Source organism: Culex pipiens, chromosome 2 (assembly GCF_016801865.2).
Source record: "Culex pipiens pallens isolate TS chromosome 2, TS_CPP_V2, whole genome shotgun sequence".
NCBI lineage: Eukaryota > Metazoa > Arthropoda > Insecta > Diptera > Culicidae > Culex > Culex pipiens.
In genome coordinates, this window is record NC_068938.1 from 137,793,066 (window position 1) to 137,817,665 (window position 24,600).

The 24,600-nt window shown below is 35.1% G+C and overlaps 1 protein-coding gene across 1 annotated transcript; it reads right to left on the bottom strand.

Moving 5' to 3' along the window:
• Window positions 1-2,247: 2,247 nt before the first annotated feature.
• On the bottom strand, window positions 2,248-20,714 carry LOC120419598 (protein FAM117B-like). Its single transcript, XM_039582337.1, has 5 exons — window positions 19,981-20,714; window positions 4,037-4,381; window positions 3,665-3,816; window positions 3,328-3,603; window positions 2,248-2,761 (listed from the first exon to the last, which is right to left on the bottom strand). Exons 1-5 carry the CDS (start codon window positions 20,207-20,209, stop codon window positions 2,567-2,569), a joined length of 1,197 nt encoding a protein of 398 aa, XP_039438271.1. The 5' UTR covers window positions 20,210-20,714; the 3' UTR covers window positions 2,248-2,566.
• Window positions 20,715-24,600: the final 3,886 nt, after the last annotated feature.

The following is a 24,600-nucleotide window of genomic DNA, read 5'->3' on the forward strand; positions in this document are numbered from 1 at the left end:
TCATGAGGTTCACCGATACTTCGGACCACTTTTAGTAGAACAAAATTTAGTAGAGTTCTCGGGGACTGCCTATAAAAACCCAAATTATTCTTGAGGAGGGTCAGTTCCAGTTCCAGCTCTAGATCCAGATCCTCCGAGGAAGTGCCTGTGAGTAAGTGAAATATCACGAATCCGGAGACCCCTCGGCTGGGCGGTGCAACGTTAAGCAGACTAAATGAGAAATTAAAGGGTTTTTGGTATAAACAAAACTAAGTCAAATGGCTGTTTGAGCCCTGGCAACGAGCAGGCAATTCTATTGGCCCGAAGCCGAAACGTTGGCCGTAGAGCTAATCGAGAGACTGCATGGATGACAAGTACAAGTAGTGGAATTTTCCGATACCTTTGGAATGTCCACGCGCTTGCGGTTTTTGACCGGAACCAGGGTCACTTCCCCTCCCATAATTGAGAGAACAGATATTTTAGTACAAAGGAGTGGGGATGGAATCCTAGTCTCGACACTTAGTACAAATAGTGATCAAAAGGACTCCATCATTAGCTATTCAGTGAGCGGGTAAATCAAGTAGGCTAGTTCTGATCCTGGAATTGTAAAACAGAAGTTGTGCTCTGATCTTTAAATTGTAACACAGAAGTTGTTATCTGATTTCTAAAACAGAAGTTGTCTTATCATTGAATTGTAAGACAGAAGTTGTGATCTGATCGTTGAATTGTAAAACAGAACTTGTGCTCTGATCTTTAAATTGTAACACAGAAGTTGTGATCTGATCGTCGAATTATAAAATAGAAGTGATCTGATCGTGGAATTATAAAACAAAAATTGTGCATCAATAAAGTATAAAAAGGAAGTTCAGTGTGTAAAGTGAAGTGTGCTAAATCACCGAAAGTATAATCTCACACCCAAGCAACCCCTCGAGACGAAGGTCCTGGCCGGTGCCAGTATCTACACTATGCACGATATAGAAACCACAACGGAAATACCAATATACAAAAGAGAATACAGATTCCCGGATCCACAAAAAAACAGATTGGCGACAAGTGGATAGTCCCGAGTAAAAGTCCTTAGATTGCACCTGTTTAGATGCTGAGGGCAAGAAACGTTACAGAATTGTAGTTGACTTTCAAGCTCTAAATACAATAACTTTTTCTGTATCCAATACCACTTATTAGGAATATTATAGACAATATTGCTGAAGCTGAATATTTTTCTACCATAAATACGAAAGATGCTGCGAAAACTGCTTTTTCTACCACACAAAGACATAATAAATTATTGAGATTGCCTATGTGTTTTAAAAAAGCCCGTCAACATTTCAAAAAATCACATTTTTATTTATTTATTACATTCAACCAGTTAATGCATTTTTATATTTAGACGATATTATTGTGTTTGGTAGAACTATATAAGAACACAATGAAAATCTCTACAAAGTTTTAAAAGCTTTGCAAGATCTCTGACATGCTAACACCTCAGCAAGCTTTTAACAAAAAATATTCATTTTTAATTTTAAATTAAAATCCTGTTTTTTTTTTTTTAAATAATGTGCAATCATATTAGGGAAACTTATCAAAAATATGCAAAAGTTTCAACCCCTCTGGTTACGCCCAAAACTCCATTACGCCCAACGGAAATTATTGCATAGATCTTCTTCACGTTACCTCTTCAGCAAAGTGCTGCTCCGTCATCAAAAAAATCTCGCCTTGCTGCGGAACAAAGTCCCCTACAAAATGTTATTATCCTCACGTGTTCCTTTTTACCAGATTGTTACAAAATGCTATTGTATCTCTGCTGTTGCTGCTTGTGTTTGTATCTGTGTTGTTGTTGTTGAATGCATATGTGTGCGCGATAGTTTGCCGTCAGTGTGTGTAAAGATTCACACACCGACGAGGTTTGTCTATTTCTTACAAATCTGATGATCTGATCCGCCGTACAAATTTACTCTCATTCTTGAATTGTATGTGTGTAAACGTTAAAGCGATCCCAAAACGAACCTCACGTTCCCCTTGCAGCTCTTCTCCTGAAGTATCGTTCATTAAGTCTTTCGTTTTCGGTAGCTAGTTTTGTTCGCCTCTTCCAACTTTTCTTCTTCCTCCACTTGTGTTGTGATTACTGTCATTCACAGAAAGTTTCAGCATCATGCTACTACTTAAGGGGTTTGAGTTTGTGAAATCAAAAGTTTGGAATTAATCTCCTTTCAAAACAAGTGTGACATGACATTGTGTACAGCAAACCTATTGTTTTAAACACCCGAATGACAAAATAAAAACAAACATCTATTTGACACACGATTGTGTATTCTGCCATTGTTTTTCGCACGTGTACGAAGCGCCTAAGTTTAGTATTTTGGAAATAGTTTAAAAGTCTAGTGTTTTGTTTTCTGTTATTTTTTTAACCTTCGGGGGAAAATTTCGTTTCATTTACTACTGTTGTGTACTTGCTCCCAATCGACAGACGGGATCTAGGTTTAGGTTTCTGGCTTACAAAAAGATGCTTTCGAATCGACATTGTTAGAGTGTAGGGTTGTACCTACCGGAGCATATGAGTGTGTGTGTGGGTGAAGAAAACGTTACCTTAGTTGGCCGACTCGCCGCCAGATGCCGCCTCTTCGGAGGCGCCGTCGTCCTCCGGGGTGGTTTTCAGCATCGGAATCGGCTGCAGCGGCTGGAATGCGGACCCCAGCGACGGTCTCAGCTGGAACGCGACGCACGGCTTGAAGTGCGTCGTACTTGTACTGGTGTCGGTGGCTTCGGTCAGCTTCAGGTTGACCTGTGCCGTGGATAGGGAGAAGAATGTGGAGATTGGTTTATAAAACACCTTGTATTTGTCATCTTGTAAAGGAATGACAGTTCACTCAGGCTTGCAGCTGAAATTTTCCAGGATTTTTTTTTGAAATTCGGCATTTTTCTGCCGAAAAATTCAAAGGAGTACCCGCAGTCGAGCAGTTTGTGACAGTTCGCTCCATAAGAAAAACATTGTAGAAAAAAGCAAAAACTGCTCGAATGGAAATGAAAAAAAAAAATCGTTTTTTAGGATAACTTTTTAAGTACTTTTCTAAACTTCAGAATATTAACTAGGGTCTTGTGGGATCCCAAGACGGATCAAATGAAACCGAAACGGTCCAAATCGGTTCATCCAGTCCGGAGATAATCGTGTGCATATTTTTCGGTGCACGGACTCACATCCAGACACACGCACAGACATTTGTTCAGAATTTGATTCTGAGTCGATAGGTATACGTGAAGGTCGAATAAAAAAGTTCATTTTTCGAGTGATTTTAAGCCTTTCCTCATTGAGGTGAGGAAGGCAAAAACAGCCTGCTCAACGTTACCTACCTTTTCACAACCATCCGGCGGTTCGCGCGCCAGAAATTTGTTAATCCGAGGAGATGCACTCGATGCCGCGCCCGCTCCACCTTCACCCTCCGGCGACGTGCTCTGGCTTCCGTCGTCCGACGACAGCGTGTCACCGAGCGGGGTCTGCGTGTTTACGGAGCGCGTGTCGCTCGACATTCCCGGAGGTCCTCCGCCGCAGCCACTCCCACCACCAGCAGCCGCGTGGAAAATGTCCGCCAGCGGGGCGCGGTGACCTTCCGGCGTGCCACGGGAGTACTAAAACAAGGAGGTTTGGATTTAACCTGATGAAGGCAGATATAGTGATAAGTTACGTTACCATTTCCAGCTCAGATCGACAGGTGTGGGGTTGGCCCGGGTAGAGAACCAGCTTCTCGATCTCCTGGTTCAGCCCCTCTACCGAGTTCCGCATTGGCCGCATGTGAACGGGTGGGCAGGTACGTGGAGGTATGGAAACTGGGCTGGCTTTAGCTAAAAGAGTAAAAAGATTTGAATTTTTTGAGCATCATCCAACCTAAATCTGGCAGCTGTCAAAATATTCTAAAATTGAGGTTTTCGGCAATGAAAAGACTTTTTGAATTGATTTTTTTTAAGCGAAATGTTTGTTTTGCCGCTTGAATGTTGTGAATGAATATTGAGACTCTTCCGCAATTAAACCTTAAAAAAAAAACAGAAATCCAGAAATACTCACCGTGATTCGGGCTCAGCGTCTGCGAGCTGACCGAGTGTTCACCACGGTGCGTGCGTTGCAGTCTTTGTCGTATCACCTTCTCCATCTTGAGGTCGGTCGTCGGCGTCGTCACCTCGGCCGTCCGCGTGATGACCGGCGACGAGTCTGCCGACGGGCCCGAACCAGCCGTCGCCGTGGGCGTCCACGTGCTGCCGCGGGTTCGCTCCAGAAACGACTCCTCCGTCTGGGTGGCCTTGTCCAGCTGGAGCAACGTCGAGGTGACCAGACTCCAGGCCGGAACGGGTCGCAAGTAGAGCGCGTCCAGCGAGGCCGTTCGCCGCATCGAGCCCTCATTGAGGACTTTGCCTGATGAGGGTGGGAGAGATAGAGAGAGGGGAAACAGGTGTAAATTAGATTAGAGTGTCAATTTTCCCGTCCAGACGAAATTGATTAGATTTGGTCCAGCAGTTTTTGGATGGTGCTTGAACGTTGATTGAATTTCCACGCTCAACACCCAAAAAGTCATTATATCGGTTTAGACCGAAAAAAATGCTTCAATTTAAATTGATTCCGGATAAAAGAGAATAACTCCTTACAAAAGACCTTCAGCAATCATTTCAAAATTGCACTTACTCTTCAACGGCGTTTTCAACAAACACGAGGACAAGTAACAAGTGCAAACTCCTGTGCAAGCTCGCCACCGGAAATTTGCAATCGATTGCTGTTGTAACACTTTGGCGGCTGCCCTTCGACTGTCGACCAACGTGATGTGGATGTGGACGACGAGTTTGGGTAGAAATAGCTAGCTGCTACTTTGCTTGCTGAGGGAAATTTAACTGCAAGCTATTGCAAAGTTGTGGAAAAGCTTTTTGTTTGGTTGGATACAACATAACTGTAGAAAAGTCATGGATATTCGAACCCATATATCAAACAATGGTTACCTTTTTTTTGAGTCATTTCCGATTGCAAATTTGATTACTTGAAAGTTTTTGTTTGACAATGTTTTGAATTTTTCTTCCATATCTGATACAAGCGCAAAGGATGCCCCCATACAAAAATTAAATATGAAAATTCAAAAATCTGTATCTTTTGAAGGATTTTTGAATCAACACTATTTTTTTTTTCAAAAAATCGAAATATTGATCGCAAAAGTTTTTCAACATGATTTTTCGATGTAATCGAATTTGCAATCAAAAAGTACTTATTTGATTTGATAAAGTGCACCGTTTTCAAGTTATAGCCATTTTCAGGTACATACCAGAAAATGAAAAAAAAGTGTTTTTTTTTGCAAATGAAGTTTTAGTGACAAAAAGTAAATTAAAATTCAGGCAGAATGGCCCGCCTAAGTAAAATGCGCCAAAAACCATAGAAAAACATACAAATTTATGAATTCAATATAGTAGGCTTATGCTTTGGGATGTTCCCTTCAATGTTGATGAAATTTTTTAGCTTAAAACTATTTTTTATGCAATTTAAAAAAAAAGTTTTTCGACTACTTTTCTAATAAAACGTTAAAGGGAGATAATAAATGACTCAAGGGACCTTTCTAACATAGTTTCCATGAACTTTACACTTTTATGAAAATAGTCACTTATCAAAACAATCATTTTTTTTTAATTTTTTTTTATTTTTTTTACAAATAAACATCAAAACAAGTAAAAAATCAACTAATGTTGCATTAAACGTGATTTGTGAACCTACCAGGAGCGACATAATCCATTTAAACAAAATTTCATAACTTTTGATTGTTTTTATAAGGCAGGACAAGGGTGGTCCATTCTGCCCCCAAGTGGATTTTTATTTAACACTTCCACCACCAAGCATTTAAATGATTTGAAGGTTCCGTTGTTGTTTGATTACCTTCGTAATAGCTCCTTGTTACATTATAAACATTGAACAAACTTTTTCAAACAATCTAACTTTCGAGAAAGCTTATTTAAGAACCTCGAAATAAACAACATATGCGTGGTTTTGTCAATAAATCCAGAGTTTTTTTTTTGAAAAGGACCAATAAACTATTGTCTTTTATATGTTTAGGACCTAATAAAAAAAAACTCTAGAAATTTATATTTTTGCTCATAATTCGATGAATTCAAATGTCGTTTTCGATGTGGTGATGTTATTTGACGTCATGACCCTTGCCTTACAGTTGGTCTAAACCCATTCTAAAGCCCAAAACCAAGGGTGCTCCATTCTGCCCCCCCCCCCCCCTGCCCCTAAAGGTTCTGTTGATGATCTAAATCAGGGATGCCCAACCAACTGGCAGTGGGCCAGATTCGTCCCACCTAGAAATGAGCAGAAACTTGCAATAGAGACTACAAAAGACCCGGGGGTCGTTAAAGTGGATTGCTTTGCTTTGTCTCTTTAAACAAAACAAATTTGACCAAGCAAGGCCAAAAGATTGATTCCCAGAGCTTTTATTATTTTTTAAAGATCCTATATGTTATTGTGTTTCATATGTTTATAGGACATTTCCGAAAAAAAACTACAGATTTATTTTGATTTTGCACAATTGCACTCCAAGTTGCCACCATTCGTCTCCCACTCGACCCTTTTGGCATCGGAAATGCGCCTGTGTGATAGTGTACTACTCGATCTCTCTCTCTCTCTCTCTCGCTAGATTTCATCCGGTGGGCTGGTGGCACCACACAAAACCAATCCTCCCACGCGGTATTTTCGTACTCCCGGTCCTGGTCCTGGCTGTGGCTGCTGCAAATCGATGCACGGGCGCGTACGACGAGCACAAAGGCACGGACCGGTTTTTCACACACACACAGAGACAAACCAAACGAACCGAAAATACGTTCATTGATAAACAACACTCCCTCTGCTGCGGGGGAATTTGCGTTAGTGTGTGCTTGCTACAAACGGGTTTGTTTTGTGCGAGTACTCGAACCAACTCAACCCCGTTTTCTCTGGTCCGCAAACTAAACAAAAATGAGGAATGCATTCAACGGGGGAATGAAGGACTCCCACAGACACAAACTTGCGCAAATTGATCACATACTTCGAATGTGTTTTTTCCAATCTTTTCGAAAACAATATTTTGATTTTTTTTGGAGCAAGAATGACATTTAAAAATGCCAATCATTCAATAGTACGCCCTTCAAAAAAAAATCAAAATATTGTTTTCGAAAAGATTGGAAAATTTCACGAATGTTTCATGTTTTCACATTGAAAATCGGACCATTAGTTACTGAGATATCGACATTAGAAAATGGTGGGTTGTTTGGGTGAGGCTTAGAAAACTTCAATTTTCCTGTTTCTTTTTCTTCAAGCCGTTGTATCTCAGCAACCAGAGGTCCAATTTTCAATGTCTCTTAGACAATTTCAAAGCAAATTTTCTGAACGTTTAAAAAAATATATTTTTGGTAATGGTCACTCATGGTCACTATTAAAAAAAAAAAGGGAAAAATTCAAAAAATTAATATATTTAATTTTAATATTATTAAAATCAAACTTTCGGTGGCTATGTCTTGAAAATGGAGCCCTTTATCAAAAAATCTGTAAAATACTTTTCGATTGCAAATTCAATTTTACAATTTTGGTGTAAAATTTCGATTTTTTTTTTACAAAAATCACTATTTTTTCAAAAAATCATAACTCGGCGGCAGATTTTTTGACCATACTTCTCTATGGCTCAAAAGTTGCGGGTTTTTTCCCCTAAAACATATAAAAAAATCTCGAAAATCAAAAAATACATATTTTGGGAAATTGAGTTTTTGTGAAAAAAATGTTAATTAAAAATCGGGAATTTTTTTTCCGTATACCTATTTTTTCTTAATAGTCCTAAACAATACCTATAACTTTGCCGAAGACACCAAATTGATCAGAAAATTCACTCATAAGTTACAGCTGTTTTATTATTTACGTACCATTTTTGTATGGACAGCTGCCAAAATGGTATGGAGACTTGTATGGGTGAACCAATGACGCAAAATAGCTTATTTGGTCATAGGGAAGGCCCCCACAAAGTTTGAGCCAAATCAACAAATAAAAATGGTCGAAATCGGCCGATTGCTCTGGTTCAAGACATGGTTTTTGTAAAATATCGAAAATGCGGCCAAACAAAATTTTTTTTTTTTGTTTTTTTTTTCAAATTTGCAATCGAAATAGTAGTTTAGGGACCATCCATAAACCACGTGGACACTTTTTTGGAAATCTCAAACCCCCCCCCCCCCCAAATGTCCACGTGGTTTAGGGATGGTCCCTTAAGCAACTCGTTGCAAAAAGAAGATTTCTTTCACCACGAGCCGTACATTGTATTAAAAGGTCTTTATTGTTTTTTTTTTTCATAATTTATTTTTATTAGGTCCTTTTAGGTGCTGCGACCAGGTTTGGACCGAGGGTCAATGGAAAGGTCTTAATTTTCCATTCTACAGTCATGCCTCGGTTTTGCACACCTCGGTTTTGCACTGCCCCGGTTTTGCACCGTTCAGCTGCCTCGGTTAGGCGTCATCCATAAAGTATGTCACGCAAAAATCGGCCAAAACTAACCCCCCCTCCCCCCTATGTCACACTTTGTCACACAAGGTTGAACCCCCCCTCAAAAAGTACGTCACATTTTGCCAGACCCCCCCCCCCTTGTTTTCGATGGGATTTTTTATAGTTTTTATATCTTTAAACTCTCAAAATTTTGGTATTTTTGACAATTTTAATATGAAAAAAATAAGTTGTCTAATTATTAGTTTTTTGGAATATTATTTAGAATAGTTTTGTATCTTTTAAAAATTTGAAGACCTGGTATAACATTCAAGTATAAACAAATCTTGAAAACTGTTTTTCACAGCTTTGTATCTAATAAATTCAAACCATTAATAGCAGTTTTCTTATGAACACCCTGCTTTCAAAGCATTTATTTTTATCAAGCAAGAATTTGCAAAATATTGAAGTTCCAGCTGAAAAAAAGTGACTATATAATAAATTATAATGTGATACCGTCATCAGGGGTGACATTGGGTCTGGGGGTGAGTTTGGGTCATACAAAAAAAATGTTGTATGACCCAATCTCACCCCAGACCCAATGCCACCCCTGTTGACGGTACTTCTAAATAATAGTAAGCAAACAATGTTAGAAAAGAGGATTTAATATTTCGAATTAATATAATGCAATCATAAAAAAAAACCTAGCGTGACGTCACAGTCTCGCAAACCCCCTCTCCCCCCTTCGTCACATCTTGTCACACCTACGGTAACCCCCCCTCCCCCCCTAAGAGCGTACGTACTTTATGGATGACGCCTTAAGCACGGCCCAGTGCTTAACTGAAGCACAGAGCTTATGGGATTTTGGCTATATGGGAGACATTGGCTTTAATCGTATGAAAAATCATTCAAACATCAAAAAATTATAGTGTTTTGGAATCGGGATGATGTCAGCTATCCATTAAAATTATTATTTCATGAAAATTTTCACAAAAATACGTATTTTTCCTGTATTTCGAAAAAGCATTTTTTTTCTCTCTAAAGAATCCAAAAATATATTGCTATTGCAATATGGGTATCAAATGATCAAGTTTTTTCAAACATTTCGGATGTAATAACAACATTTTTAGAAAATACTCCAAATTTTCACAAAACTACGTCTTTTCGAAAAAAAATACTCAAAATTTAAATTTTTACAATATGAGTATCAAACGATCGGGATATCTTCATAAATTTCTAATGTAATAACAATATTTTTTGAAAATACTCAACCTTTTTAACAAAACTACGTATTTTCGAATAAAATACTCCAAATTTCCGTTTTTACAATGAGTATTTTATTCGAAAATACGTAGTTTTGTGAAAATTTGGAGCATTTTTTAAAAAAATTGTTATTACATCCAAAATGTATGAAAAACCCTGATCATTTGATACCCATATTGCAATAACTATATATTTTTGGTTTCTTAAGAGAAAAAAAAATGCATTTTCGAATACAGGAAAAATACGTATTTTTGTGAAAACTTTCATGAAATAATAATTTTAATGGATAGCTGACATCATCTCGATTCCAAAACACTATAATTTTTTGATGTTTGAATGATTTTTCGTACGATTAAAGCCAATGTCTCCCCTATATCCAAAATCCCATAAGCTCTGTGCCTCGGTTATGCACGCCTCGGTTTTGCATCTCCCATATGCGGTGCTAAACCGAGGCATGACTGTATTATTATTAGTAGAAAAAGTAGGCTCTTTCGTCGTCCGAGAATGGCAGTAAAAGTAAGTACAGTGGACTCTCTGGCTGTCGATCTTCTCAATATCAATATTGCTCCAGCTGTCAATAAATTTTTCAGTCCCTTCAAGAAGATTGCTTTGATTTTTCGTTCTATAATTTGATAACTCCCTCTCTCGACGGTCCCTTCAATATCGACAACGAGAGAGTCCACTGTAGTTTCAATACGGAATTGCAAAAAGTACTTCAGGGGCCATCCATATACCACGTGGACACATTTAAGGAATTTCCAACAAAAGTATCCACGTGGTTTAAGGATAATCCCTCCCCCCCTTTTTAAATCGGTCCGAAAAACCAGGGGGCAAAAAAATATTTTTTCAAAAAACTTTAAAATTATATTAGAAATTGATGAATTTGAAATGCATTTTCCTGCGTTTAAAATCATATTCGTTCTCCACACTTCATTTTTCGGCGAGAAAGATTTAAAAACTTGTAGTTTTTTTCTTTTTTATTTCGACGTTTCTTCAGGGGATTCAGTAGGGACATAAACAAAAACATAGCAAATACAAAAATCATCATTATTACAAATCAAACAGAAATTACAGTTTTCATTTCCGGGGGCTATTGAATTGTTTGCAGTTTTGATAAGTTGTTCAAAAGTTATGTGAAAAATCTGTTTTCGCGAATATTCGAATGTCAGAAAAGTGGCAAAAAACAACTTAAGTCCCAGTATGTTATACTTATCGTCGGTTAGGTCATCGAAGGACCTTTCCAACGAGTCCAAAACATTGAAGATCTGGCAACCCTGTCTCAAGTTATGACCACTTAAGTGATATTTGTGTACAATTTATTCTAAAATCTTAATCTAAAAAATAGATGAAATGTGAGTTCAATCCCATCATATCATCCATTGTTGATAAAGATTGAGGAAGGAACCAACCACATAGGTGGATTAAATAATTCTTTTTTGTAATGTAATTGTAAATTTGGGGGCTCAAAAGGACTTTTTTTGATTGTAGGAGGCTCCCTGAGAAAGGAGACATCCTAAGCCATGCGAAATACTTTGGTAAAAACAAAAGTTTTCAAAAGTTGGGGTTCGAAAAGGACTCAAATACCTTTTATGTACCGTAAACCGGGATGATTTTGATAGGATTTCAATTTGTTTTCAGAATATTTTCTAACAGGTAAGGTTTTTCTCAAGATTATTATTTTTAAAACATGTACTGGGGTAGGCCACACAAAGTCGATGCACTATTTCGGAAAAAAGGTTTTTTCAATAATGTTTAGAAAAATAGTAACGTTAAATTTTTTTAGTTTTAATTCCGGGGTGACTTTGATAGTCATAGTTTTTCTTGTTAAAATCATTTTTAAGATGTTCAAATTTTATTTGTACGCTAAATGTACCATCACTAAAGTAGCTGATACATATAGTTTTTAAGAAGAAAAATCAATGTTTATATTTAGTTAACTAAGTGTATAAGCTTTTTAACAAAATACATATAAATTTTAGGTAAAATTGTTAAAAAGTCGGAATTTTGCCTGAAATTTATTAAAACTAGTTTTGTTTATAAAATTATCGATTTATAATGCATTTTATACTGAATTCGGAGCACGAATCGCAAGTTTTCACATTTTACATGAAATTTGTTCAACTGAAATTGCCTATAAATTTGGAGATTTTTTTTTAAATTGTGTTTCAAAAACACATATTTTTTATTCATTAAAAACTTTTTTAACCTTCTCCTAGTGAAAAATTGTTCAAAGAATCCGAAAATGCATTCCGTTTTCCGATAAAAAATCATGTTCATTGAGAAAATCATGACACTTTGAGAAGTTTAAAATAATGACTTTCATCAACATTTTCTTAACTATAGTTAACTAACTTTTTAAACATGTCAAATTTTTTTGAAAAGTTCTTCTTGAGGTACTTTGAACACTTCTCTACCACGGTCAGTATGTTTCTAAACCATTCCTTACGTATTTTAATTGTAATCTTCATTTTGCGGAAAAACCGCAAACCTATCAAAGTAACCCCGGCTATCAAAGTCACCCCGTTTTACGGTACCTTTTGCATTTGTTGCTATAAATGTGTATTTATGGTATTAATTTAGTGCCTGACAATTTCAAGGCCTTAACACTTTCTTCAACTTCAACAAAAGTTTAAGCGATTTGAATTTTCAAAAAAGGACCCTAATACCGTATTAAGGTTGGAAAATTATCAACTTATTGGTAGAAAAGTCATCTTATGGCACCATCCATTATTTTTTGGTTGTAAAGGGTAACATTCCATAGATCCTCGAGTAGCCACCCTGCGACCTTCATCACAGCTTACGTCACAGCATCCTTCCAGATATCTTTAGGGTAATCGGCAAAGGGCTTTCCATCTTCGATAAACCCCACAAGATTAGCTCCAGTCCTGTGTTCTGAGCTTCTTCAAGTTTTCCATCCACCCTTCGAAAGAGCCCTCGACGTCATCTTCGAACCTTCGAACCGCTTATCACCGCAGCACCAAGTCTAAGAGAGCTCCTGCTCCTCGGAACAAAAGCCCCCTCGAGTGCCAATTCACTTTTCCCGGCAGTCGTCGGTGTATTACACGCGCACTCATTCACAGTTTGCGCTCCGTGTACGTCGTACACCTACTATTATGCAGTGCAGCAAATTTGTATGAGTGTGCATTGAATAGTGTCCTTGATCTTCAAACAAGAGCGCGGTGCAATCATGGCATCGAACGAGAACGGCGCGTCCCTGGTCCCTGCCCGGTCGGGGTCTATTTTTATCCTCTCGTCGTCGTCGTCGTCCTAGTCCTGGGTTTGTAGGGTTGCATTCCCCGGCCGGCGTTTCGTACGAGCCCACTCCCCGAGCAGAGAAATCCGCGCAAACTCTTACAAATGCGCTTATGCTCACCCCCCACTGTTTTGCAGAGAGCTGCAAGTATTTGTGCATCCGTTTGCAGAAATGTGCATTTCGATAGCATCATCAACGATGTGTGGGTGAGTTTTTGTGTGTGGCCTTCTTCCGCTTTTGATATCGCGGTACTCCTCTCAACACTGCCTGAAATATGCATTAAAAGTGCATCCCCTAACGGGTTCCTCCGTCCAAAATCACCCTTCACCACGCTGCCGCAAAGTACTTCCACCGGCCGGCTTACAGTCTCATGACAATATTAATGAAGAATTCAGTGTTTTTTGTTTGTTATGGATTTTTCGTTAAAAAAATGAGGGACTAAATTGATACAAAATCTTATTAGTTTTAAAAGAAAACGAGGATAGGTTTAAGAAAAAAAATCCAAGGATATTAACAACGATACCATTTTATTTTTTAAATAAATCTGAAAAACTCAATTTCGCTTTTAGACGGGGTTCCTCTGAAAACATGCAAATCAAATTTTCAACCAACTTTTTATTTTCAAAAAGCACGGGAAAGACAATTTCTAAGCAACCTGCTAAAATCAACATCTCTATGCGAATGCAAAAAAAGCACGAGACAGATCTACAATCAATCTTTCTTGAATATTTTGGTGGGACAAACCAAAAGTCACAGTCCAAACTAGATTATCCGAAGTCCTCGCCAAAATTTCACTGCGTGACTGCGATTAATCGAATCACGAAAAAACTTTTTTTTTTGTTAGTCTTGATTTAACATAAATTAAAATATTGTTTTCGGAAAGATCGGAAAATTTCACGAATGTTTCATATCTTAACAATGAAAATCGGACCAATAGTTGCTGAGATATCGACATTAGAAAATGATGAGTTGTTTGGGTGAGACTTACAAAAAATTAATTTTCCTGTTTTTAAACCTTTACATGGCAATATCTCAGCAACTAAGGAAGGGTCGTATCAACAAAGTTATAAACAGCAAAATATAGCATGAGCATGAGCATGGTTGACTGCCAATGAGCTGCTACTCCGTTATTGACAGATCAGCTGAAGTTAAACAATGAATCAAAGATGATCAGTGGGAGCCAACCATCCGTTCACTGTTTAACCTCTGAAGATCCCTACTTTTTTAGTCAATACCGGCGCCCTCCCAAGAAGCCTGCAGTTCAACGAAAGGGAGGAATGCTAGTCCGATAGTTGAAGTTGCAGACTCATCAAGCACATAGTTTTGCGCTGTATACTTGTTGATACCGCTTGAGACCGTTGAATCCACAGCATCTCCTTCAAGCATCACGTGATTAATATTTTTTTGGGTTAGTAGGATAAGGTATTGGCTTTTCGATGCCTCCCGAGCTACGGCGCTATGGGGAGGACTTTCATAACAGACCCGTCGGCGAGCCTTCCGAGCAACGATGCTATAGTAAGGTCTTTCTGGTTAACACACAAAATCACTCACACACAGTTATTTTGCTTCACTATTAACTCGACGATCCAAATTGTCAGTGCGTCTTTCGATCATTATATAGAAATGGCTTTTTTTCCGCAAAAAAATAAAACCTTATTCGAAAAATGTAAACACAATCCACCCGACGCCGTGCCATCCGACCAACGATGATATAGGAAGGGCTTTGAAAATCACAAAACAATTAATTAAGTTTACAAAAGCACAAAAAACACCAATTACTCAACGAAAAAGACACACATAATTCAGTAAGGCAAGCGCATGGCCTCACCGCCCGCAATCGACTGAAGTAGGAAACACAATTAACACCCTGTTACTTTGGAACACTATTACTACGACAAACTCAACCGGCGGCGTGCCCTCCGATCAACGATGATAAAGGAAGGACTGATATTATCATTGCTAGCAAAAAATAGCACACATAAAAACACGATCGATCCTGTCATGCAAGCACGTTGCCCCAACCCGCAAGCGACACACACAATTCACGACAAAAGGCACACAAAAAAATCACTTTTCACTCCGAACATTTTTTTACGACCACGTGCTCCCTTTACAAATTATGCACTCACCCCATACGAACAGCGACACAAAAGCACAAAAAAAATAAAATTAACCTGAATAATCACGACTTCGCGTCCCCACTTCCAGCGCACCAAATAAAGTTATAAACAGCAAAATATAGAAGATTTTCTCAGCCTCTCAAAAATATATTTTTTCATAGGTGGGCAAACTTAGACATTAATTCAAAAAATGAATACCTGCGACTATTTTCAAAAAAGTTACCTGAAAATGGCTATAACTTGAAAACAGTGCACTTTATCAAAATTTTACTAAAGTACTTTTTCGCAATTCGCAATTTTCAGTGTAAGAACGGGCCTTGACCGATCTTATGCACCAGGTTCCCAACGAACACGCACTGCCCTTACACCTACATCTCACCCTTGCTCTGAGTCAGTACGAGCAGCACGCTAGAACACGCTTTGAGTGTTCGTGCCAGGCATGCACACCTTCTTTTCCGGTTACGCATTTTAACTCGGCCGGGGGTGGTACATTACGTAGGGTTTGATGTAAGTATAAGCGCTTAACCATTTATAGTGTGCCTATCAATTTTCATTAAAGCAAAAACTGTTTTATTTTTAGTTTAAATTCAAAAAAACTAGTTGTAGGGTCTCGTGGCGCGGTGGTTAGCGGCTTCGGCTGCCGATCCCTAAGTTGCTATGGGGCGCGGGTTCGATTCCCGCCTTATCCTCCTGGTCTTCTATCGGATGGGGAAGTAAAACGTCGGTCCATTTGCGTAAAAGAGGTTTTGGGTGACTCACCACACATAACCTTCGGACGCCTAGAAATGAGCAGAAACTTGCAACAGAGACCACAAAAGACCCGGGGGGCGTTAAAGTGGATTACTTTGCTTTTAGTTGTTATTTCACTGTGTATTGTTTTCTCCTGAAATCTTTCCTATTGTTGAGTCGTGTTTATCTGTTGCTATTTCTTTTGTCGCGGTGTTTTGTTACAATATTTTGGTCCTGAGCATTTTAGAAAACTTTTTCAAAAGTACAATATTAATATTTGTGTTAATCCTTTAATCATTCCATAAATTGAGTAAGGGCTCGAACCTCACTTGCTTAAGTAAAAGGTGAAGATTCAAAACAATGGACAGTGAAAGAAATATACTATGTAAAGAATCAATAGTAAAGGAAAGATAGTAATTTATGAAGTAGATAAAGAAATTAACAATAGATAATAAATAGAGGTAACAAACAAGCTTAGATTGTATTGAGGGCAATTTACAGGAAATATGAGAAATTATTCAAATAGATAAATAAAGAAAAGGCACATGATAAACAAAATTGACATCGCTGCCAAATTAAGGGAAAGCAGACAGTTTGTTACAGCAGCATCAATTGGTAAAATAGAGTGGAAAAGCGTTGAGAAATAAGAGAATCAAATAAGTAAAATCAAATGGAGAATAGTAAACAGAAGCCGTTTTAGAAAATCATTGAAACAAAAAAAAAAACAGAAGATAGCTGTTAGCTGAAATGGAAAGAAGAGAAACCCCGTTCTGCGATGCTCAGGTACATCCACAGCAGTTGACTCAACATACTGCGAATCAAAACAATACCGTCTACAATCACAAATTACTTCCCTTTCCCACATTGACGCGCCCCTTTCTTCTAGCCGTCTCTACTCTGACCCTCGCTGGTCAAAGGTTTACGAGTCGTTTCCACAGGCCACCAGCTAGGTTACACCTTGTCATCATGATGACTAAACCAAGCCAACGTGGAGGTAAGAAAATAGGACACTTGCAAGGAACCAGAGCCATGCTGTTTTGTCCAAACAGCACTACGGATGTAGTTGGGCTCCTTCCGGGATGTTCCTCGCCTGGGTGTCAACCGACGAGTATCATCAGTATCATGCACCCTTGGCCTGCAAAATAATTCGTTGGCGTCGAACTGTCAAAAATCTACGTACGCATATATTGCGTGTACGTACACGAAGGGTTTTTAGGTTGAAATTTGTACCCGCCAGCAAAAACAAATGGTAAGCTATTGTGCGTGAGATCTGGCGATCCATTATTCCTGCTATCTTACTATTTGTTTGATCAACATGCAGTTGAGAAATTTAACTGATATACAAAGAATTATTCTCGGGTATGTTTTCAAAAGGTCCTATGCGTAAGTTATAAAAAAAAAGTCGTGTTTCAATAGGTTCTCGAGCAACTTAAGAATTATCAAATTCAAAAATGCTTAAAATTGTTCATCTGCATGGCTTTCATCAGAGTTGTTGCAGAGACAAGAGAGTTTTAAAATGATTTCATGTTTTATGAAAAAAAAAAAAGAAAGTATTTGAGAATACAAATTAAACTCGTTTTATGTTTAAAGGCTCCGTGGAGAAAAAATCACAAACGTTTAACATTCCAACGCCCAAGGCTCCAAAAAAGTTGGACCGGTAACTTCAACTCAATGGTTCTCGTGCATAACTCAACCAATCAAGATGATTCTTCTTTCCAGTGATTTGTTAGGATGTCTAGATGATTCTAGAACTTTGCAGAACTTAATTTGATCAAATCTGTAATTTTTGCGATCAAAAACATCGTTCCAACTTTTTTTTTTCGCGTGTAAAAAAAAATTCGCCAAGAATTCCGCGGAGGCAGTCGTTTTAAAAAAAGGTGGAACAATGTTTTTGGTCGCAGAAATTAAAGATTTGTTCAAATTAAGTTCTGCAAAGTTCTAGAATCATCTAGACATCCTAACAAATCACTGGAAACAAGAATCGTCCCAATTGGTTGAGTAATGCCCGAGAACCAGCGAGTTGAAGTTACCGTTCCACCTTTTTTGGGAGGCTTGGGCGTTCGTGTAAGTTGGACATGCGTTGGGCGTGTCAGTGTTAATTAATGTTGTTTTCGATAAATACAGTTTGAAATCCAGAATAGACTCATGAGGCCAAATTTCAGAACGCAAAATCTTGAAACGCCTATAATTATATTAACAAATTTATATTTTGAGTCATCTGCCACTGTTCTTGCTGTAGTTTAAATAAGCTATAATTTGATTGATTTATCGAACTATCCATTGTGATTTCCTCTACCGTTACTTCCTTGACCATAAGCAAAGTGTATACACTAACAGGCTATCGTTACAAATAAACTAACAAATTACAAAAAATGTGGCATTTAAGAATTCTGCAGTTTTTCATTTTGTAAAAGGTACAAAAGAGCTCTGAAGATCTTTTTTTAAAGGCCAAAAATTCAAGAATTGAAGAATTAGAGATAGTGCTGTTCGCTTCTTCCACATATTGCATGCAATTTTTTAGTTGTATGCAACAGCGACGAACCGCCCTAATTCTCCATAAAAACTTTGCAGAAAAACCATTCGGCCCTGTCTAAATATTTTTAAAAATCCAAAGTACACGTGGTTCTGGGGACCCAAAACTTCATGCTTCCCCTCGAGTTGAACCTGCGCAGTCATTTTTGTCAATTGTTGTAATCGAGTGTAATCATATTTAGCATGTTTGGACTCGTTTAAAATTATTTTGAACTTTTATGGAATTCCAAAACATCACCGCAAAAAGTTTTTTTTTCTCGCAAAAATAAAATTTTCGTCAAAACTTAGAAATTTTGGAAACTTATGACTGCAAAACAACTGGAAAGATGTGTAATGCATTTTAAAACAATTTTTTCATTGAAATGCTAAAACCGTGGTCTGTAATTTAATATGTTTTAACTTTTTTTTTTGCCCCCATCCCCTTAACTTTGATCAGAGTCGAGGGACATAAACTTCAAAAAATATTTGCAATGGCCTAACAAACTATTTAGAAACCATTAAGAAAATACAAACAACTTCTTCGGAAAAAAACTCAATTTTGTTTTAATAACAACTTCTGAGAAATCGATGTTTTTGCACTCAACGAAAAAACCAAAATAACCTAATTTCTAATGTGATAGATCTTTATAACTTGAGAGTAATTATATCTCTCTCAATTAATTTATTTTTTCAAATTGCCATCTGCGCGAAATCCGCGCCTCAGCAAAATAAGCCAGCAACTTCGTGCTATCCGTACGGAAAAACAATTTCAAATTTGATCTATTTCAAACAATCTATTATAAAACCAGAATTTTATAGAATTGAGCTAGGCTATTTAGCAATTTAGAAGTATATTTGTACAGTTTGTTTGTGTCATGTATTTCAGTCATTTCAGAATTCAGTGAGTTAAGAACTTTCTCGTTGGGTGCCGATTGGAATCGAACCCAGAACTATTCGCTTATTAAGCCGAACATCGCGTACTCAAAATTCCGAGAAAAACGTAGCTTCCATAACAAATACAAATATAAAAAAAATAGTTTTGACCATGGGCGATAGAGAATTAAAAACTTTTTGAGAGGATTTTACCTACATTTACATTGACCTTTTTTCAAATATGTTGAAATGTTTTGCCGACAAAATCAGTTGAGCAGTTGTTTGGAAAGAGTGAAAGAGATTTTACGTTCTAAATTTTATTTTTTGAGAACAGTTTAGTCGGTAACCCAAAAATAACCTGGCGAAAACCAATTTTACTGTTTAATAAGAATAGCTTAGACATAACTTTAAAAAGTTTACGCAAAAAAAAAAATAGTCAAGAAATAAAAGAGTGTTGCTGTAATCTCCATTTGCTTCAACGGAAAAAAAATGAATAACTGATTTCAGCAATTGTACAACGAGCTAGCTTATATTGCACAAGCTTCACAGCCCCCTCAAGTTCAAATTATTCCCGGAAAGCCCGGCCCGCAGTCGTGCCGGACATGCCGAGCCCCATTCATAATTTCCGTCGACTTTGCGAAATCGATTTTCTTTTTACAAAACAACAAAAATTCCACAAATCCATCGTCGCCCACCCTTTCTCCTCCTGCTCCTTCACGGAACTGTTATCAATGCTCTGAGCACAGGACGACAAGTTGTAAAGAAAAACCTCCTCCATCCCACCTCTTTCCTACCTTTATACGTGAGCGCTCCGGGGCTCCGATTCCCGGACAGCCCGACGACATGTTCCGGCGAAATGTGCCGCAGCGGCGGGGACAGCGTCGCCGACAGGGACTTGGAACCGATGGCGGTGGCGCCACCGGAAGCCGCACAGTGCAGCGAGCCGGAACCGCGCACCAGCAGCGAACTGACCGGAACGAACGCCTTCATCGGTTCGTTCTGCTTGCGAACCCGGCTGGACATTTTGCGACGGTGGTGCCTTTCCTATCCGGAATTTGCCACTTTTGCACAAACCGTTTCCGTTTGTGTCTCCTCCTTCAATTCGTCTGCCCTCTTAATTTTTTTTGCACACTTGCAGCAATTATAACTTCTCTGTCGTCTTCGGAACCGGAGCAGGGGAGGGTCAAACACGGTAGGGAGAAATACTTCCTCCTCCGAAAAAAATCTTCTCCGGTGGCCACTTTAGTCACAAACGCACACACAAACAAGGGCAGCTTCCCCCTTAAACAACACCCATAATTACGCTCGAAAAAATCCCGGACTCGCACAAACTGTTACATATTCCGACGTTCCGTGGCGCAGGTTCCCGGCGGGGACGGCGACGCACTCGAGTTTCGATTTTACACACGGCGGCGGACGAACACGGGAGATGAGTCTTTGTTCGCGATTCCGCTGGCTGGAAAGATGGAAGAACGACCGACGAAAGCTCCTCTCTGATGTCTGTCGACGAGTTTGACAGATCGATGCAAAAAAGAAGGAGGAGATGAAAAATGTCATCGCGCAAAAACAGAGTCAAGAGATGTGAGGCGGTATGTTTGGTGTTTTTACACTGTTAATTTTCGTACGTGAGTTTTTCAAAGTATGAATTTACTCAATTTTGGGTAATATTTTTGAAGTCAGGGTTATTTTTTACGAAGAACTTCGACTTAGGGCTCTACTAATTTAATTCAATTATACCCACATAGAAAAATGGGCGGAAAACGGCCAAAAAGCGGGGACGTTTTGCCTGAAAGCGGGCCCGATTTTCAGCACGCTTTTTCCCCTCGTTGTGGCCCATTGCGTGCCAGAATGCAACATTTAGGCGGGCGTTACGCATTTTGGCCGCTGTGTTACGCCCGTCTGAAGCACGCTTTTGGGCCCGTTTTGACCACGATTACGGGCAAAAAAGCGATGGCGGAACGGGGCTCATTTTGGGGGTGCTTCTTCTTCTTCTTTAGTATTTCCGGATTCAGTTTAGAGCGGTTAGGGTGAACAATACAAATAGGGTGACAAAAAAAAACAAAACAGATTAAAATGTTTATTCAAAGAGTTTTTAAAATTACAATAAAAGCCACTTAACCTATTTAAAACTAGCCTATATAAATAATAGTTGAATCAATATGTTTAAATTAACTTAAACTGATCCTATTAGTTTAAATAACTGAATTTGATAAAATTATTTTACTAAACTAACCAAAATAGTTTTAATAACTTTAAATTAGTAGTAGTTATTAAAATTTAGTCGAAATTAGGTAAATTTTGTTAAATTAAGGTTAATTTAAAATAATTGAGATAAATGTCAAGTTTTGTTGAATTTAGCTAATTAAGTTAAATAAAGTTAAATTAAGTTAAATCAAGTTAATTTAAGTTAAATGAAGTTAAATTAAGTTGAAGAAATTCAGATGAATTCATATATAAGCAAAATAAGTTAAATTTAGTAAAATTTGGGAAAAAAATAAATTTATTAAAATTTAGTTAAGTTTCGTTTAAAATTATTTAAATATAGTAAAATTTAGTAAAAATTTGGTATAATTTAGTAAGTTTAGTAAAATTTAGTTAAGTTTAGCAAAATTTAGTAAAATTTAGTTAAATTTAGTTAAGTTTAGTAAAATTTAGTAACATTTAGTAAAATTTAGTAAAATTTAGCAAAATTTAGTTAAATATAGTAAAATTTAGCAAAATTTAGTTAATGTTAGTTAAATTCAATTAAATTTAGTTAAATTTTTAGTAAAGTTTATTTAGTAAAATTTAGTAAATTTAGTAAAATTTAGCAAAATTTAGTAAAATTTAGTAAAATTTAGTTAAATTTAGTTAAATTTAGTTAAATTTAGTTAAATTTAGTTAAATTTAGTTAAATTTAGTTAAATTTAGTTAAATTTAGTTAAATTTAGTTAAATTTAGTTAAATTTAGTAAAATTTAGTTAAATTTAGTTAAATTTAGTTAAATTTAGTTAAGTTTAGTAACATATAGTAAAATTTAGTAAAATTTATTAAAATTTAGTAAAATTTAGTAAAATTTAGTAAAATTTAGTAAAATTTAGTTTAATTTAGTAAAATGTAGTTCAATTTAGTTAAGTATAGTAAATTTTAGTAAAATTTAATAAAATTTAGTAAAATTTAGTTTAATTTAGTAAAATTTAGTTCAATTTAGTTAAGTATAGTAAATTTTAGTAAAATTTAGTACAATTTAGTAAAGTTTAGTAAAATCTAGTAAAATTTAGTAAAATTTAGTAAAATTTAGTAAAATTTAGTAAAATTTAGTAAAATTTAGTAAAATTTAGTAAAATTTAGTAATATCTAGTTAAATTAAGTTAATTTAAGTTCAATTTAGCTAAATTTAGTAAAATTGAGTTAAATTGAGTTAAATATAGTAAAATTTAGTAAAATTTGGTAAAATTCAGTTAAATTTAGTTAAATTTAGTAAAATTTAGTAAAATTTAGTAAAATTTAGTATTTTTTTGTAAAAATTAGTAAAATTTAGTAAAATTTAGTACAATTTAGTAAAATTTAGTAATATCTAGTTAAATTAAGTTAATTTAAGTTCAATTTAGCTAAATTTAGTTAAATTGAGTTAAATTTAGTAAAATTTGGTAAAATTCAGTTGAATTTAGTTAAATTTAGTTTAATTTAGTTGAATTTAGTTAAATTTAGTTAAATTTAGTTAAATTTAGTTAAATTTCGTTAAATTTAGTTAAATTTAGTTAAATTTAGTTAAATTTAGTTAAATTTAGTTAAATTTAGTTAAATTTAGTTAAATTTAGTTAAATTTAGTTAAATTTATTTAAATTCAGTTAAATTTAGTTAAATTTAGTAAAATTTAGTTAAATTTAGTTAAATTTAGTTAAGTTTAGTAACATATAGTAAAATTTAGTAAAATTTATTAAAATTTAGTAAAATTTAGTAAAATTTAGTAAAATTTAGTAAAATTTAGTTTAATTTAGTAAAATGTAGTTCAATTTAGTTAAGTATAGTAAATTTTAGTAAAATTTAATAAAATTTAGTAAAATTTAGTTTAATTTAGTAAAATTTAGTTCAATTTAGTTAAGTATAGTAAATTTTAGTAAAATTTAGTACAATTTAGTAAAGTTTAGTAAAATCTAGTAAAATTTAGTAAAATTTAGTAAAATTTAGTAAAATTTAGTAAAATTTAGTAAAATTTAGTAATATCTAGTTAAATTAAGTTAATTTAAGTTCAATTTAGCTAAATTTAGTAAAATTGAGTTAAATTGAGTTAAATATAGTAAAATTTAGTAAAATTTGGTAAAATTCAGTTAAATTTAGTTAAATTTAGTAAAATTTAGTATTTTTTTGTAAAAATTAGTAAAATTTAGTAAAATTTAGTACAATTTAGTAAAATTTAGTAATATCTAGTTAAAATTAAGTTAATTTAAGTTCAATTTAGCTAAATTTAGTTAAATTGAGTTAAATTTAGTAAAATTTGGTAAAATTCAGTTGAATTTAGTTAAATTTAGTTTAATTTAGTTGAATTTAGTTAAATTTAGTTAAATTTAGTTAAATTTAGTTAAATTTAGTTAAATTTAGTTAAATTTAGTTAAAAATAGTTAAATTTAGTTAAATTTAGTTAAATTTAGTTAAATTTAGTTAAATATAGTTAAATTTAGTTAAAATTAGTTAAAATTATTTAAATTTAGTGAAATTTAGTTAAATTTAGTTAAATTTAGTGAAATTTTGTGAAATTTTGTGAAATTTAGTGAAATTTAGTAAAATTTAGTAAAATTTAGTAAAATTTAGTAAAATTTAGTAAAATTTAGTAAAATTTAGTAAAATTTAGTAAAATTTAGTAAAATTTAGTAAAATTTAGTAAAATTTAGTAAAATTTAGTAAAATTTAGTAAAATTTAGTAAAATTTAGTAAAATTTAGTAAAATTTAGTAAAATTTAGTAAATTTTTGTAAAATTTAGTAAAATTTAGTAATTTTTTGTAAAATATAGTAAAATTTAGTAAACTTTAGTTCAATTTAGTTAAGTTTAGTAAAATTAAGTAAAATTCAGGAAAATTTAGTAAAATTTAGTAAAATTTAGTAAAATTTAGTAAAATTTAGTAAAATTTAGTAAAATTTAGTAAAATTTAGTAAAATTTAGTAAAATTTAGTAAAATTTAGTAAAATTTAGTAAAATTTAGTAAAATTTAGTAAAATTTAGTAAAATTTAGTAAAATTTAGTAAAATTTAGTAAAATTTAGTAAAATTTAGTAAAATTTAGTTAAATTTAGTAAATTTTAGTAAAATTTAGTAAAATTTAGTAAAATTTAGTAAAATTTAGTAAAAATTTGTAAAATTTAGTAAAATTTAGTAAAATTTAGGAAAATTTAATAAAATTTAGTAAAATTTAGGAAAATTTAGGAAAATTTAGTAA